We start from the raw sequence: 19,265 nt of genomic DNA, 5'->3' as shown, positions 1-19,265 counted from the left end.
ATAAAAATGTATATGTTTATAATGACTTTTATCATAATCACCAAAAAATGGAAACAACTAATGCCAATTTAAAGCTTAAGAAAACCTACGTCCATACAATGAAATACTCAGCAATTAAAAGGAACAAACTACTGATGCATGCAATAACATTAAGTTAAATGAAAGAAGATAGACACAAAAGGCTAAATACTGTATTATCCTATTTATATATCATTCTGAAAAATGCAACACTACAGGGGTAGAAATCAGATCAGTGGTTGCACAGGTTGAGTGAAGGGTAAAGTAATTGCAAAGGGAATAAGAAATGTTTTGGGGTGATGATGCTGTTCTATTCTTAATTGTGGTAATTACACAACACCATACATTTGCCAAAACTCAAATTGTATACATTAAAGAGTTAGGTTGATTTATATAACTGACATACAGTAAAACTTTTTTTAAAGTTTAATAAGTTGTTTTGCTATATACATTTTTCAAATGCCAGATGAGCTATTAGTACTTAGACACATGTCCTACTTACGTGAACAATTCATGGTATTATAAAACTATATCATTCCTTCTCATCTTAATTTGATGCTTTGGTTATGTTCATGATTCTTAGAAAGTGATATACATAATAGTTAATACAGTGGCTAAATTATTTAAAATTAAAATCTAACTTCTTGTATTTACTTCGCTGATAAAATGAGTCTTAACTACAGACTTAAAATGATCTAATTTGAAGCAGGATGAGACAGTATAGGATTATTGGACAAGAGCATAAATATTAAAGTCAAAATACCTATGTTCAAATTCCAGCTTTGCCATTTACTACTTGAGTGCCTCACTACAGTACTATATTGCTTCTGTGCCACAGTTTTTTTTTTCCGTCACCTGTATAATGAGATAGTAGTAATGACCTTTATTTCAAGCACTAAATGAAATAATGTTCAGAAAATGACTAACACATAACACATATTAAGTGTTCAATAAGTACACTTTCTAGGTTTTTTTTTTAATTTTTAGTTACTTAAAGAAAAACTCTTCTAAGTTTCACAGTCAAAATCTATTATGTATTTCCTACTGTGAGTCTTGAAATTTTATTCAACATTGTATAAAGAGTAAGAATCAAGCTTCATTTTTAATTCAATTCCCTTTTAAAAAGATGATCAAGAATAAAGGCATAGAAAGTAGGAAGGGGAATAAGGGAGAAGGGGAAACACATTTACTGTGCACCTACAAAAGCATCCTAGAAAACAAGTGCTTTATCTAAATGGATTATTTCTTTTGTTCCTCCTAGAAGATGGCTACAGAGAAACAAAGGATTTACATGAAAACTTTTCATAAACATTCATAAGTAACCTTTAAAAAAGAACTGTTCAATTTATATTTAAGATACTGGCTTGGTTCCCATAAACAAATGTCGCATTAAGAGTAAAACTTATATTTAAATAATTACAACTGTTCCTTATAATTTAATCAATCAGAAAGCAGTATCTTAAGAATTTTAACGAAGGATCCTCATGCCATAAACCAAGAAACTTCATCGCCTTCCTTTGAGACATAATCAGGACTTTGGCAACTTTTAAAACAGCATCAGAAAACCAGTAAATAAGATTAAAGTTGTTAACCTCTTAGAGCTCCCAAAGTTATGAAAAATATGAAAATTCATTGGCACTTATTCTGTGTTTAAGTATGGGGGAAAGGAGGAAGAGTTCATTTCAAAGAAACCCAGTCTAAGTTTCTCTTGGTTTTCACTTTCCCTCAGTCCCCAGAAGGCAACAATAAGCACATAGTAAGACAATGTAATAGAAGACCCTCCACTGGGAGTAAACTTACCTGTAATGTTTTCTCCTCTTTAAGGTCCAATCCAAACACATTGTGCCGCTTCACCTTCAAGAAATCAGCGTCTTCTTCCTCCTCATCTCTGTCCAGGAACTGTGTAGGAACTTCCTTGATCTTCTGTGCCTCACTGGTGTTAGGAAGAGATGGAGCTTGAGATCCTTTTGCTTTTGCCAGTTTCTCTTCCATTTCTTCTTCATCGTCTTCCTCTTCTTCCTGTTCTTCGTCACCAGTATCATTATCCTGTCTGTGCTCTGTCCCTTTGAGTCTTTTTCCACCTTTTTGAAGGATGGACATTTTCTCATTGAAGTAGGCTCTAAATTCTTCCACTTCGTCATTGGTGAGGGAGGGAGCCCTTGGCTCAATTACTTTATCGGCTTGGCTCATTACCAATTCTTTGGTGGGTTGTTTCTGCATTTTCTGAAGAAATCTTATGCGTGGTGCCACAGCAAGACCAAGAGACCTTAAATATGGGAAAATGTGAAAACAGTCATCTCAACACTGATGATATGTTTATAGGTGTCATAGAAGAGTTTCTCAAGAGCAGAGATTCCTAGAGCTTTTTTAAAGAAAATGTTCCTGTGAGATAAAACTCAATACTAACAGGTTAGTTGATCCAAAAAGTAAGGCAAAATACACTCAACACCTGTCAGAAAACATTTTAGACACTGTTTTTTCTTTAAGAGGGTAACATGGAATAAGATAAAGAGCACTGGACCAGAAAAAAGATAACAGCTCAAGTACTGGACCTGCCAATTTCCAATTCAACTCTCTCAGCTTCAGCTTCCTTATAACATGGGGATAACATGTTATAAGTGTATCTTGACCCTTACTTAGCATTATATACAAAAATTAAGGTGAAGAGGATCCTAGCCCTCTCATGAGGTACATGAGAGTACCTCATAAAATGTTAAGTGCTAAATAAACCAGAGAAGACATGACCATGAAAGGACAAAACAGTTCTCTACAGAGAAAGAACTGGAATGTGGTCCCCATCTGCCTTCCTGAAAGAGAATATGGCACAATCATTGCTATAAAAATGGATTTTATAAACCAAACACCAAAAAAAGAAATTAAAAAATATTGTTTTCTCCATCAATGATCAACATTCAATTTATTATCATGTCTTTCCCAGCTTGGATCAAAGCTAATAGCTTCATTAAGTTCTCACTGATCGACAGAAAATAAAATTTTAGATTTTATCAAGGATTGCTCTGAATAAACAGTAACATCATAACATGGACCCACTGCTCTTTTCCTATCTGACGTGGTTCAAAGAAACTGAGAGATGTAATGCTGACAAGCATGGATTCAGAAATAAGACTGCTGGGGTTCAAAGTCTGGCTGCCACTTACTAGCTGTGAGATCTTACGAATATGATTTAATCTTTCCATACCGGAGCTTTCTCATTTGCAAAACGGGATCCTAAGAGTACCTACCTCACAGGGTTGTTGTAAGAATAAATTAGTTGACAGATGTAATGTGGTTAAAACTAGTGCCTGGCATATAGGCAACTAATGAGAACTTGATGTCATCACCATCACCACTGTTAGGGTTAGGATCACAAACTCATCCAGAGAATTTCACTCAGTGTATTGCACTTACATTTTTATGTCTCTCTCAGCTACCAAAACTGAGTTTCTTGAAGGTAGCAGTACATCTTACACACCTACAATTTAACATCTAGTACAATGACCTGCACATATTAGGTATTCAAAACATGTTTCTTTAGTAAAATTTTAAAACCTTTAACATATCTTACAAACATAGCACTGCTTTAGGTATCAAAGGCTTCTAAAGGAAATTATATACCTCAAGGAAACAACACAGCTAAATATCTAAAAAAATTAAAATATCAAATTCAACTATACTAAAATCTGTTCTCAAAGTTAATTTTCTGCCTTCCCTAAGCATCACAAAAAGCAAAAGTCATCAACTACCAATAGATAAAATTTACTGGAATCTATTGCAACAAATGGTCTCCTAAATATGGCCTACAGTGTTAAAGACCTGTGCCTTTCCTATCTGCTAATATCCAAGGTAGGTCAAATCAGAAAACTATGATAAAAATCCACAGGGAGCCAAAAGTCAGCTAACAACCTAAGCCATGGATCATATTCAGAAATAATAAAACTAGGAAGTGGTATATAAACATATGAGCAAACAACAACATGTTATCCATGGCACGTGGCTTTCCATCTACCACTTAAATGGAAAGTCAGCAGCCCTACACTGCTATAAAGCAATTTAAAAGGTTCAAAAATGTAATAATTGACATGTTATCTGTTACAGTAAACATACAATCTAACAAAGAATAGAAAACAGCAGCTCACTCAGATATATGTTGTAGTCAGACTCAGTTTAAAGGTAAAGGCACTCAAACTCCTAAGAGCAAGCCAAACATACAGACCTTGCCTTGTAATCACATATTTCACCATAGTCTGGGAAATTTCATGCTGATATTCAAAGTATGATTATCTCAAAGGTGCTTCTATAAGATTGTGCCAATGTTTTTACCTCTCCCACAGGTAGGAGCTGACTGAAGAATAAACATTCCTCCTTTATAGGTCAAAAGGTTTTAAAAAAAAAAAACCCGGCCAGGCGCAGTGGCTCACACCTGTAATGCCAGCACTTTGGAAGGCTGAGGCGGGGGGATCACTTGAGCCCAGGAGTTTGAAACCAGCCTGGGCAACATGGCGAAACCCTGTCTCTACAAAAAATACAAAAAAACTAGCCAGGCATGGTAGCATGCACCTGTAGTCCCAGCTCCTCAGGAGGCTGAGATGGGAGGATCACCTAAGCCTGGGAGGTCAAGGATGCAGTGAGCCATGATCACACCACTGCACTATGGCCTGGGTGACAGAGTAAGACCCTGTCTCCTCCCCCAAAAAAATCCCTCAAATACTAAGTCAAAACAAAACCAGCCATTCTGTTTCATACAATAGTAACCTCAGTTACTAAAAAGGGGCATCTTGCCATAGTAACTATGAGTACCTGTAAGAAACACCAAGACAGGAGGAATATTCGGGCAGTAAGTAATAGAGGAAAACAACCTAACATAAGAAGAATCAGCAAAGAGACTCACACCCAAAGCATAAAATGTCTATGGTAATCCAGGCAAGAGTTTCAGAGAACGAGAAAACTATATACACTTAAAGACTTCAAAGAATGCTTACTGGTTGCTCTCCATCTCCTTTAAGATCAAACTACAGGAAACGGCCAATGTCACTTTAAGGAATTTATACTTACAAATAACAAACTGCTCCCTGATAACAAGAACTGAACACTGAACTAATTTTCTGCCAAGTTGATTTCATCTTTTCCACTGAGAATCTTTAACAAACAGATTCTTTTAACATAAGGCAGAGTGGTTTAAACTAAGAATCTCAGAGAACCAGGTTTCAAATTCTCTCTGGCCGTGTGGTGGCTTACGCCTGTAATTTTAACACTTCAGGAAGTTGAGGTAGGTGGACTGCCTGAGCACAAGAGTTTGAGACCAGCCTGGGCAACATAGCAAGACCCCATCTCTAAATTAATTAATTAATTCCCTCTAACTTTGAGGATTCACTATTACAACTATATTATGAATACTTACAGGGCATATTCAGGTATAGGTAACTTGCTCACATCAAATACTTCTTTATCCTTCATCAGATACACAGATCGTATATAGGAGATGAAACACTGTAAATTAAGAGGTTGAAAAGTACAATATAATTGAAATTAAAAATGAGTTTAGACCAAAATATAAGAAAATTAGCCAATGGGATAAATTCAATAGCACTGAAAAACCACAAAATAGTTCAGTATATCTCCATTCCACGCACACATGAAAACCTACCTTTTAGAACTGTAATATTAGAAAAAAACTTTGCATTTGGTTTCAAGCCAACCTAACCCAGAATATCTTCTTTCCAAAAGGCTACTCTAAAAGTTAGTATAATTCCATTACAATAAGGTACACCATGGGGAAAACATAGGCTTTGGAATAACATAGATTTGGAATCTATTCAGAGCTTAAACTCTTACTCACTGAGCAAATTTCTTGTTTCTCTACATGTCAGTATCCTCATCTATCAAAAAAGGGATACATTACCTTCTACGTAGAGTGTTATGAGAATAAAATTGGAAGAATGCATGTAGATACCTAGCATATCTTCTGGAATATAGTAACAATAGATGCTAGGTATTGATAATATTTTGTATTATTGTGTCAAAAGATAAGTTTTTCAATTAAATAAAATTTTACATATTGAGATTTAATAAAACCATTTCAGGAAAAACTTTATTGCTAAAGCTTTTCCTTTTTATGATTTCAAGTAATTCATCATTAACTTGGAATATTTTGTTTCTGTTAGAAAAAAAAAAACAAAAAAACCATCTTCATACTAGAGTTACACAAGCCAGAATGTAAACAGGGTCCTGATCCTTTAACAGTTTGTCAAATAAACAGGTAACAAAACACATCTAGGTAATTTTTTATTTTTAAGTTGACTTTCGTAAAGTATATTTAGTTCCTGTTTGCATACTTCCTAAACTTCACATTTTATCTAGCTTTACACTAATCCTTTCTACCCAACTAATCTCCAAACCATTTTCTGTCTCCATAGGCATAAAAAACAATGAATGGCACCAGTTTCAAAATAATTTTTTCCCCTACAATCATCCACAAGCAATCATCTCAGCTGCTTATCACTTTTGTTCTATCCAGATTATAATCAAAACCTAGAAAATCACTTCTATGAAACCAGATAGCTTGCTGCTGCTGGCAACACAGTTAGCCATTCTGCCAAACCATGCGTGACAACCAATAAATCACATCATTTATTTCAACATGCTTTTCTATAATCAGTGTTCTGGAAGGCTCATCTGTCGTATGCACAAACCAGTGAAACAACATCTTTCCAATGTTTCATATTTTCTGATAGATAACTGAATGACCTCCTAGGCATGCAGTAAGTCATGACTTACCAAAATTAATCTAATATTTTTAAATGTGTGTGCTACTTCCAAAGCTCCTAGATTTTAACTGCAAGTTTGAAGGATGTTTGCTAGAAAAAAACATGTACATGTTTGCTTGCCCAAAATTTTTAAGAAAAATGAATATTAACAATTTGTTCAAAGATCCTTTAATGAAAAGGTTCTCAGGTAAAGTGAGCTTATAGAAGTCCAACTTGGTATAGCTTACCATTTGATGCTCTCATATTTTGGAATTATTTTCTCCTGATATAACACAGTAGGTCTCAAGAAAGCTAGACCTGGATTTCAGTCTCAGGTCTTCCACTTAATAACTATGTTACCCTAGGCAATTTTTTTTTTTTTCTTTTTTGAGACAGAGCCTCATTCTGTAGGCCAGGCTGCAGTGCAATGGCACAATCTCGACTCACTATAACCTCTGCTTCCAGGGTTCAAGCAATTCTCATGCCTCAGCCACCCAAGTAGCTGGGATTACAGGCGTGCACCACCACACCCAGCTAATTTTTTTGTCATTGTTTTTAGTAGAGACAGGGTTTCACTCTGTTGGCCTGGTTGGTCTCAAACTCCTAGCCTCAAGTGACCCACCCACCTCAGCCTCCCAAAGTGCTGGGATTATAGGCATGAGCCACCGCACCCAGCCATCCTAGACATTTTTAAATTTTCAAGCTAGCATTTACCCATTTGTACAGTCAAATCAATACCACCTACCTCACTGCTTGTCAGGAATATTAGGTAACAATACATGTAAAACAGTTTTGTCATAACTAATTACCTGGCACACAGTAAGCACTTAAATTTTAGCCTCATCATTAATGTTATTCTAAACACACCAATGATAATTTGCTAAAATATAAAATAAGTTAGCAAAAAATTTAAGATCTCTTCTTTAAATAAAACTTACTTCTGGCTGGGCATAGTGGCTCATGCTTGTAATACCAGCACTTTGGGAGGCCGAGGCAAGAGGATCACTTGAGGCCAGGAGTTTTGAGACCAGCCTGGCCAACATGGTGAAACCCTATCTCTACTAAAAATGCAAAAAATTAGCCGGGCATGGTGGCACATGCCTGTAATCCCAGCTACTCAGGAGGCTGAGGCAGGAGAATCACCTGAACCCGGGAGGCGGAGGTTGCAATGAGCCGAGATCACGCCATTGCACTCCAGCCTGGGCAATAAAAGCGAAACTCCAAATCAAAAACAAACAAACAAACAGAAAAACGTACTTCTTTGCCAGGAATAACAGTTCCAAAACCATCACATAAAAGCCTAACTATTGAATGTTTTTCTGCTCAGGCTACCCTATCAACTTAGGGTGACCTTTCTATAACTCTTCTTTATTTTCTTCGTCCCACCTCATCTATCTGCTGAAATAGAATCCAACCTCTGAATCCCTACTCTCTGGCTCATTGTTGATATGCTATGGGACATGCAAAGATCTTGTAAATGCAATAAATGGCAGTAAAGGACAGGTGAAAATGATAGGAACTCAAATATCTGTTAATTCAAAGATTAGATAGATTGGAAAGCATAATGAAAAATAATTTCACATCTTCTTTTACCGAAGGATCTATTGTGGAATATTCTAAAAAATTTAAAAACAAAAAAAAAGGTTTAACTAAAATAGATTTCTCACCACAAGTATGTGAGGTAATACCTATGCTAGTTAGCTTCATTTAGCAATTACACAATGTATATTTGTTTCAAAACATGTTACATACCAGAAATATATCAATTAAGAAAAATAAAACTAAATATTGACTTCTTTATGTATTTGCTAATCAAGATCTTTTTGCTAATCACGATCTTTAAGTCCAGAAAAGTAATTGGGGAACATTAAGTCATAAACATAAGTTAAAATCTCATTTCTAAAGATAATTTGGCTACAGTTCTATGCTTTCTAGAAATTTAATCTAATGTAGGAAGATATTAATCTCACAGTCAAGAAAGTACAATCAGGAGTTATAGCAATTTTACAAAAGAAATAAAAACTTAATAATGTTATCAAGTATTAGAAATCAGGCCACTGTGCATCCAAAAAATCACGTTTGAGAAGATTTTCCATATGTCTTTGACAAAACTTAAGATGATTTTCCCAATCTATATATAAAAAATATTTTTCAAAATTTTAAAGAATAAGCTAGACTGGCCAGGCGTAGTGGCTCACGCCTGTAATCCCAGCACTTTGGGAGGCCGAGGTGGGCGGATCACCTGAGCTCAGGAGTTCGAGACCACTCTGGGCAACATGGAGAAACCCTGTCTCTACTACAATACAAAAAAATTAGCCAGGTGTGGTAGTGGCGCACACCTGTAGTCCCAGCTACTCAGGAGGCTGAGGCACAAGAATCACTTGAGCCTGGGAGGCAGAGGTTGTAGCGAGCTGAGATCGTGCCACTGCACTCCAGCTAGGGCTACAGAGTGAGACTCCAACTCAAAAAAAATAAATAAATAAATAAGCTAGACTTATCTGTCAGCAAATTACACTGCTTGAATATCTGAAGCATCAACAGGCAACCTAGAAGTAGCAGAAAAGGATAAACTTTACTGTTTTTCCAGTCGATGAAAGTATCCAATTGAAAAATGACTTACCCTTTGAGCTCTTTCTTTTAAATCTTGATCTTGAGCTAAAAAAGATTCCAATTTTTTCTGGACATCTATAAGTTTTTCTGGATTGATCCTTGGTAACAAAAAGATAAAGGTTAAAATAAGATATCTCAAATTTGGAGACTAAAAATATAGTAAGCAGCATTTTCCTATTTTTCTCAGTATTTTTAAATGTATAACTATTTCTCATCTATGAATCAGATTAGACGGAAATTAAAGTTTGACACTCTTACCTACTACGAATAACAGAGGAGAAAAGAAATGACACGTCAGACACTTTCTCCAAACATCCCATGCTGAGTGAGATACTTGGATTAACAACACAGTTAGCATTGGCTACTTAACAGATAGAGAGTAGTCTCCCATGAGAGATCCATTCTCTATGAAATGGAATAAATGAAATCTAATTTTTTTTAAGAGGTCTCACCCTGCTCCCTCAGTGAGGCTGGAGTATAGTGGTGCAATCATAGCTCACTGTAACCTTGAACTCCTGGACTCAAGTGACCCTCCCCCATCTCAGCTTCTCAAGTACCTAGGACTACAGGCTTGCACCAACATGCCCAGCTAGTCTGTTTGTTTGTTTTTTCTTTTGCAGAGACAGGGTCTCGCTGTTTTGCCTAGGCTGGTCTGGAACTCCTGGCCTCAAGCAATCCTTCTGCCTTGGATTCCCAAAGTGCTGAGTTACAGGTGTGAGCCACCATGCCTAGCCCTAATGTCATTTTTATAAATGTTTCTGTTTCAGTCAAACATCATAAAATCAATTTCAAGTAATAAACAAGTAGCCAAAGACTGCAGTGATTTCCTTATTTAGAAATTAGGCATACTATAACAGAGATGTTATCTAAATCTGCCCAGATAAGCTACACGAAAAGAAAAAAAAAAATTGTACAGAGGTATAGGCTTCACAAAAGAGACCTCATTGTTTCCCTGATTTTAGGCTGAACCACATTGTTTCTGCAAAGCCAGGATGGTGATAGGTGGTGGCAGGTGAAATTGTTTTTACTTATTTTTATTATAAAAAATTTCAAAATCTACAAAAGAAAAGGTAGAGACTTTCACTTAGCCTCAACAATTACCAAGTCACAGCCAACTTTGTCTCTTCTACATCCTCAACCCTCCTCCCCGAATCTAACCACTCTCCAAATTATTTTTAGGCAAATCAAGCCACAGTGTTTCAACAGCCCCAATACAAGTAAGATTCTGATGGATTCCACTGATGCTGAATGTACACATCCTTAGTGACAGGAGAGCACAACTCTTTGAAATGGATAGACAACCCCAAAAGTAATTCCATCCAAGAGATTTAATTCTTTCAATCATCAGTGCTTCCTGAAATTAACAAGTTCTCCATCTCATGTTCTCCACTAATAGTCTTCAGAAAAGGCTGTTTAAGACTTTAAAAAAGAGAGTCAGACTTCCTGATTTTTTAATGATGGCCATTCTAACTGGTGTGAGATGGTATCTCACTGTGGTTTTGATTTGCATTTCTCTGATGGCCAGTGATGATGAGCATTTCTTCATGTGTTTTTTGGCTGCATAAATGTCTTCTTTTGAGAAGTGTCTGTTCATGTCCTTTGCCCACTTTTTGATGGGGTTGTTTTTTTTTTTCTTGTAAATTTGTTTGAGTTCATTGTAGATTCTGGATATTAGCCCTTTGTCAGATGAGTAGGTTGCAAAAATTTTCTCCCATTCTGTAGGTTGCCTGTTCACTCTGATGGTAGTTTCTTTTGCTGTGCAGAAGCTCTTTAGTTTAATTAGATCCCATTTGTCAATTTTGGCTTTTGTTGCCATTGCTTTTGGTGTTTTAGACATGAAGTCTTTGCCCACGCCTATGTCCTGAATGGTATTGCCTAGGTTTTCTTGTAGGATTTTAATGGTTTTAGGTCTAACATTTAAGTCTTTAATCCATCTTGAATTAATTTTTGTATAAGGTGTAAGGAAGGGATCCAGTTTCAGCTTTCTACATATGGCTAGCCAGTTTTCCCAGAAGTTAGTGTAGCGATTCCTCAGGGATCTAGAACTAGAAATACCATTTGACCCAGCCATCCCATTACTGGGTATATACCCAAAGGACTATAAATCATGCTGCTATAAAGACACATGCACACGTATGTTTATTGCGGCACTATTCACAATAGCAAAGAGTTGGAACCAACCCAAATGTCCAACAACAATAGACTGGATTAAGAAAATGTGGCACATACACACCATGGAATACTATGCAGCCATAAAAAATGATGAGTTCGTGTCCTTTGTAGGGACATGGATGAAACTGGAAAACATCATTCTCAGTAAACTATCGCAAGGACAAAAAACCAAACACCGCATGTTCTCACTCATAGGTGGGAATTGAACAATGAGAACTCATGGACACAGGAAGAGGAACATCACACTCTGGGGACTGTTGTGGGGTGGGGGGAGGGGGGAGGGACAGCATTAGGAGATATACCTAATGCTAAATGACGAGTTAATGTGTGCAGGAAATCAACATGGCACATGGATACATATGTAACAAACCTGCACATTGTGCACATGTACCCTAAAACCTAAAGTATAATAATAATAATTAATAAATAAATAAATAAATAAAATTTTACTTGCCAAGAAAAAAAAAAAAAAAAAGAGAGTCAGACTTCTGATATCCAGTTCCCTATGGATGGAGCTTGGAAGTCATCACTCCATCATAACAATAAGTAAAAAGCTGAACAGACTGGAAAAAAAATCAAAAACTCTTCTTTTATCCATGATAAAAGATGGAGGATGCAAGACAAACCACAGTCCCCAACACAGGAAAGAGAGAGGTGAGTACAGGGATCACCGCTTACTTGAGCTGAGTCATGAGCAGAAACAACTGGGGGAGCCAGTGCCTGGGTAAGAGACCCTCAACTGTAATTGATAAAACCTGCTGGAGCCTCGATGTGGACAAGTCTGAGAAATAAAAACTCCAGGAGGACCCATTCATAGGGTAGCCCCACACTCATGAGTTTTACCCCAGGAGCTCAACCAAGTTCTCACAGTAAAGATCAGAAAAATTCCCTCATGCTTTCAGCAAAACAAGGGGAAAATGAACCATTTTGAAATATGCCTGAGCACTCTGTTCTTAACTAGTTTCTCCTGAGGGTGGGCCTTGTTAATGAGAGCCAAGCCTCCTAAGGTTTTATCTGAGCCTAACTGACCTGGGGGGAGGGAAATGCCCAACTCTAGCCATCCTTTCCCACTTAAGTTGGGGTGATGAGAAGGCAGAGACTGAAAAGAATTTGAGAAGTTCACAGTCCAGAGGCATAGGCTCACTAAAAGACTGAGACCTACTATAGGTCTTAAGAATGCTTTCCCCACAGCCCCCACCCCTCACACCTTACCACCACAGCACTGACATCACTAAAGGCCTATTTACAGCAGTTCTTTTATAATACCTGGTACATCATATCTATCATGAAAAAAATTACAAGACATACTAAAAGCAAAAAACATAATTTGAAGAGACAGAGCAAGCATCATAACCAGACATGGAAGGAATGTTGGAAGTATTAGGCCAGAAATGTAATTTAAAATAACAGTGACTCATATGCTAAGGATTCTAATAGATAAAACAGGCAGCATGCACAGATGACCAACATAATCAGAAAGATGGAAATCCTAAGAAAGAACCAAAAAGAAATGCGAGAGAACAAAAAGAACTGCAAAAGAAATTACTAATACCTTTGATGGGTTTATTACTAGATTGGACACAGCTGAGGAAAGAATCGCTGAACTTGATAAAAACCTCCAAACCTGACTGAAAACAACACAACAGAACTTCAAGGACTATGGAACAACTACGAAAAGTGAACATACACATGATGAGAATATCAGAAAGAGAAGAGAAACAGAAGCAATCCTTCAAACAGTAATGACTCAGAATTTCCCCCAAATTAATGTCAGACACCAAACCACAGATCCGAGAGCTCAGAAAGCTCCAAGCAGGATAAATCCCCAAGTAAGAGGGAGAGAGAGAAAGAGAGAGAAGGAAAAAGAGAGAGAGACTGAGACTATACCTAGGTCTATCATTGTCAAACTACAGAAAATTAAATATTTTTTTAATCCTGAAAGAAGTGGGCGGGGGGCACCTCACCCATAGAAGAACAAAGACAGGAATTACACCTGATTTCTCAGACACCATGCAATCAAGGAGAGAGTGGAATGAAATATTGAAAGTGTCGAGAGAGAAAAAACCACCAGACTGGAACTCTGTACCCCACAAAATTATCCTTCAAAAGTGAGAGAGAAACACTTCTTCAGACAAACAAAAATTGACAAAACTTATTGCCAGTAGAATTGCCTTGCAAAATATGTTTTAAAGTTCTTTAGAGAGAAAAAAATAACGTTAAGTCAGAAACTCAGATCTTCGTAACAAAGGAAGAGCACATCAAAGGAATAAATGATGGTAAAATAAAATTTTTCTTATTCTTAATCTAACTTTTTTTAAATTAATAGCCCCAGCATGTTTAATTATGTATGCTTATGTACATCTCTTATGTATATACGCTTATGTATGCTTTACATAAGTGAAATGAATGACATCAGTGATATAAGGGACAGAAGGGAGAAATCAGAATTACATTATAAGGTACTCACACTACCTGTGAAGTGCTGTAGCATTATGTCATTATTTCAAAATGGGCTTGGATTACTTGTAAACGTATATTGCAAAAACATTAGAACAACGACTAAAAAAAGTGAAAACGAAAAAAAAAACTGGTATGCTAAGGAGAGAAAACAATCATAAAATGCTCAGAATCACAAGAGGCAGAAAGAGAGGAGACAAAAGTAAGAATAACAGGGGCAACAAACAAACAACAGTAATGAATACATTAGATATGCATCCAACTATATCAATAATCACTTTCAACATCAATAGCCTAAATGCATCAATTAAAAGAGATGTTGTCAGAGTGGATACAATAAACCAACTTTCAATATAAAGACACATAAATTAATAAAAGTGGTTTGATAAAAATATATCATGCTAACACTAATCAAAAGAAAGCAAAAATAGCTATACTAATGTCAGACAGAGCAGACTTTCAAGCAAGAAACTTATCAGGGATAAACGGCATGACATAATGATAAAGAAGTCAATTCTCCAAAAAGGCAACAATCCTTAATGTATAGGCTCCTAACAGTAGAGCATCAAACTATGTGAGGCAGATACTGATAGAATTGCAATCAGAAAGATAAATCCACTGTTATAACTGAGACTTCAACACCCTTCTATCAGGAATAGACAAATTCAGCAGGCAGAAAGTCAGTAAGAACATAGTTGAACTCAACAATATCATCAATCAACTGGATACAACAGACATCTAGAGACTACTTTATCCAACAACATAATACACATCTTCTCAAGCTCACATGGAACATTCACCAAAATAAAAAACATTCTGGGCCATAAAACACATCTTAACAAAATTAAAATAATATAAATCATACAATATCTGCTTTCAGACCACAATAGAATTAAACTAGAAATAACCGAGACCAGGCACGATGGCTCACATCTGTAATCTCCATACTTTGGGAGGCTCAGGAGGGCAGATCATCTGGGGTCGGGAGTTCAAAACCAGCCTGGCCAACATGGCAAAACCCCATCTCTACTAAAAATACAAAAATTAGCCGGGCGTGGTGACACATGTCTGTAATCCCAGCTACTCGGGAGGCTGAGGCAGGAGAATCGCTTGAACCCAGGAGGTGGAAGTTGCAGTGAGCCGAGATCGTGCCACTGCACTACAGCCTGGGCGACAGATCAAGACTCTGTCATAACATAACATAACATAACATAACATAACATAACATAACATAACATAACATAACATAACATAACATAACATAACATAACATAACATAACATTAGAAATAGCAGAAAGGTAACTGGAAAATTCTAAAATACATGGAGATTAAACATACCTCTAAATAACAAAAGTCAAAGCAAAATCAAAATATTTTAAAATTTCTCTTGAATTAAATAAAAATGAAAATAACTTCGCAAAATTTGTGGAATGCAACAAAAGCAGTACTTAGAGGAAAATTTATACCACTGAATGCATATACAGTCATGGGCCACATAATGATGTGTCAGTCAGTGATGGACTGCATATACAACAGTGGTCTCATAAGACTGTAATGATGGCCAGGAGCAATGGCTCACATCTATAATTCTAGCACTTTGGGAGGCCAAAGCAGGAGAACTGCTTGAGCTCAGGAGTTCAAGATCTGCCTTAGCAACATAGGGAGAACTTGTCTCTACTAACAATAAAACAAATTAACCAGGCATGGTGGCACAGGCTACTCGGGAGGATCACTTAAGCCTGGGAGACTGAGGCTGCAGTGTGCTAGTGAAGCTGAAAAATTTCTATCACCTACTGATGTCGCCACCACCATAACACTATAGGGCAATACATTACTCGTGTTTATGGTGATGCTGGTGTAGGCAAACACACTGCACTGCCAGTTAGGCACTTACAATTAGGTATGGTACATAATACTTGAAAATGGTAAACAACTATTCTGATTCATTCACTATACTTTTTATTTTACAGTATTTTCCTTCTACTTATAAAAACACCCTCAGGCAGGTACTTCAGGAAGTACTGCAGAAGGAGGCATTGTCATCATAAATGATGACAGCTCCACGCTTGTTATTGCCCCTGAAGGCCTTCTAGTGGGACGATGTGAAAATGAAAGACAGTGATATTAATGATCCTGACCCTCTGTAGGCCTAGGCTCCATTTAAAAAAAAAAAAGTTTAAAGGGAAAACAAATATTTTTAACCAAAGAAAGCTTGTAGAGTAAGGATATAAAGAAAATATTTTTGTGTAGCTGTATAATGTAGGTTTTAAGCTAAGTGTAATTCCAAAAGAATCAAGAAGCTAAAAATTTATAAAATAAAAAAAGTTACAGCAAGCTAAGGTTAGTTACTGAAGAAAAAAAGTTTAGTGTAGCCTACGTGTACAGCGTTTACCAAGTCTACAGTTGTATACAGTAACGTGCTAACTCTTCACATTCACACACCACTCACTGACACCCAGAGCAACTTCCAGTCCTACAAGCACTGTGGTAAGTGCCCTATGCAGGTAGCTTTTTATCTTTTATACTGTATTTTTACTGTGCCTTTTCTATGTTTAGACATGCTTAGATACACAAATACCTACCATTGTGTTCAACTGCCCACAGTATTCAGTGTACAGCATGTACAGTATTCATGCTGTATAGGTTTGTAGCCTAAATGCAATAGGCTATACCATATAGCCTAGGTATGTAGTAAGCTATACCATCTAGGTTCATGTAGTCTATGATGTTTATACGAGGATAAAATTAATGATCCATTGCTCAAAATTATTACCATCATTAAGCAACATATGACTGTATTAGAAAGTACCTAAAAATCAATCATCTACAGTTCCAACTTGGGAAACAGAAAAGGGGTAAATTAAATCAAAAGCAAGCAGAGGAAATAAAAACTAGAGTAGAAATGACTGAAATTGAAAACAGGAAATCAATAAGGGGGAAAAAATTAAACCAAGAGCTTGTTCCTTGAAAAGAATAAACAACTAAAAAAAGTCATAATCCTATAACCATACTAAGAAAACAAAAGGACACAAGTTATTATTAGAAATGAAAGAGGAATATCACTACAAGTCCCATGGACATAAAAAGGATAAAAAGATTATGAACATCTCTATGCCCACATATTTGATAACTTAGATGAATGACCAATTCCTTGAATGACAAAATCTGCCAAAACTCTCACAAGAAATAAACACTCTCAATAGGCTACTATCTATTAAAGAAATTCAATCAATAATTCATAACCTTCCAAAACAGAAATCAACAAGCCCAGATGGGCTCGCCCATAAATTCTACCAAACATTTAAGAAAGAATTACCAATTTCCTATAATCTCTTTCAGAAGACAGAGTCAGAGGGAATACTTCCTAACTCATTCTGTGAGGCTACTACAAGGAAGAAAAAACTACAGACCAATATGACTCATAATGATAGATGCAAAAGTCCTCAACAAATACAAAAAAATCTACTGCTAATATCATACTTCATGGTGAGAAACTGGAAGCTCTCCTGCTAAGATCAGGAAAAAAGCAATGATGTCCCCTCTCACCACTGCTGTCCAACATCATTCTAGAAGTCCTAATTAATGCAATAAGACAAGAAAAGGAAATAAAAGGCATACCAACTGGGAAAGAAAGAAAACTGGCTTTGTTCACAGACGCATGACCATCTATGTAGGAAATCGAAAAGAATGGACAAAGAAACTTCTAGACTAATAACCAATTATAGCAAGACTACAAGATCGAAGATTAATATACAAAAGTTAATCACTTTCCTGTTTTTATCACAGATGGAAAAGGTAACATCACTACAAATCCCACAGACATCAAAAGGATAAAAAGACTACTATGAACAAATTTGGGAGGCCAAGGCAGGCAGATTATTTGAGGCCAAGAGTTCAAGACCAGCCTGGCCAACATGGCAAGACCCCATCTCTACTAAAAATACAAAATTTAGCCAGGCATGGTGGCACATGCCTGTAATTCTAGCTTCTTGGGAGGCTGAGGCATGAGAATTGCCTGAACCCAGGAGGTAGAGGTTGCAGTGAGCCAAGATTGCAAGACTGCACTCTAGCCTGAACGACAGAGCGAGACTCTGTCTCAAAAAAAAAGGAATACTATGAACACCAATTTACCAGCAATAAATAAGTGGAATTTGAAACTAAAAACAATACCATTTACATTATTAGCACTCCCAAAAATGAAACATTTAGGTATAAATCTAACAAAATATTAGCAAATTGAATCCAACAAGGTATAAAAATAATTATACCTCATAACCAAGTGAAATTTATCCCAGGAATGCAAGGCTGGTTTAACATTTAAAAAAAAAAAAAAAAAGATCTTAATGTACGCCATCACATCACCAGGCTAAAAAAGAAAAAAAAAAAATTGCATGATCTCATCAGATTTAAAAAAAAATTTTTTTTTTTTTAACAAAATCCAATATCCACTCCTGATCTTTTTTTTTTTTTTTAACTCAGTAAACTAGGAATAGAGGATAATTTCCTCACCTTGATAAAGAATATCTACAAATGCTGGCAAGAATGTGGAGCAACAGGGACTCTCATTGATTGCTGGCAGGAATTCAAAATAGTGTAGCCACTTTGGAAGACAGTTTGGCAGTTTCTTACAAAATGAAACATATTCTTACCATCTGGCCCAGCAATCAAGCTCCTTGGTAACATTTATCCAAAGTAGTTGAAAACTTATGTCTACACAAAAACCTTCACATGGATGTTTATAGCAGCTTTACTAATAACTACCAAAACTTGGAAGCAATTAAGAGGTCCTTCAGACCTTTGAAAGCTGAATGTTAATCCAACATCCACTAGTTGTAAGACTTAAGTAGGACTAACGGAACTGCTGAGAAGAATCTAATTGTGGCTTTTTGGTTTTAATATTACTGATGTGGTTTTACATATTTTTATTAAGGGAATGAAAAGATCTTTTCTCTTCTTGATCTATCTTTAACCCTCTATTTAATAACCTATAAATGGCATTCTTTATATAGCACCTTATTCTCCCTGACCCCTCAGAATTCAGACAGCTTACTAGCTTTTATGGCAATGTGGTTATTTGCATAAAATCAACACAAATCTGTCCTTTTTATAACCAGGCTATGGTTGGTTATATAAACAAGGTCAAAAGAAAACAAACAAAAAAATATCCTTCAGTAGGTGAACAAAAACTGTTGCATCCAGACAATGAAATGTTATTCAGTACTAAAAGGAAATGTACTATGAAGCCACGAAAAGACATGGAGGAA

The 19,265-nt window shown here is 36.3% G+C and overlaps 1 protein-coding gene across 1 annotated transcript in view; it reads right to left on the bottom strand.

The window, feature by feature from the left end:
• Positions 1 to 19,265, bottom strand: part of DDX10 (DEAD-box helicase 10) — a 278,803-nt gene that overhangs the window by 219,223 nt on the left and 40,315 nt on the right. The window contains exons 11-13 of the mRNA XM_032167320.2: positions 9,382 to 9,469; positions 5,417 to 5,505; positions 1,819 to 2,284 (exon numbers count right to left, since the gene is read on the bottom strand). Coding sequence (XP_032023211.1) covers positions 1,819 to 2,284; positions 5,417 to 5,505; positions 9,382 to 9,469 — 643 coding nt within the window. The remainder of the gene's footprint in view (positions 1 to 1,818; positions 2,285 to 5,416; positions 5,506 to 9,381; positions 9,470 to 19,265) is intronic.

This window comes from Hylobates moloch, unplaced genomic scaffold (genome assembly GCF_009828535.3).
Source record: "Hylobates moloch isolate HMO894 unplaced genomic scaffold, HMol_V3 SCAFFOLD_11, whole genome shotgun sequence".
In the NCBI taxonomy this organism is placed as follows: domain Eukaryota; kingdom Metazoa; phylum Chordata; class Mammalia; order Primates; family Hylobatidae; genus Hylobates; species Hylobates moloch.
Note: the sequence above shows the minus strand (reverse complement) of the source record. Positions and strands in the feature narration are given on the sequence as shown.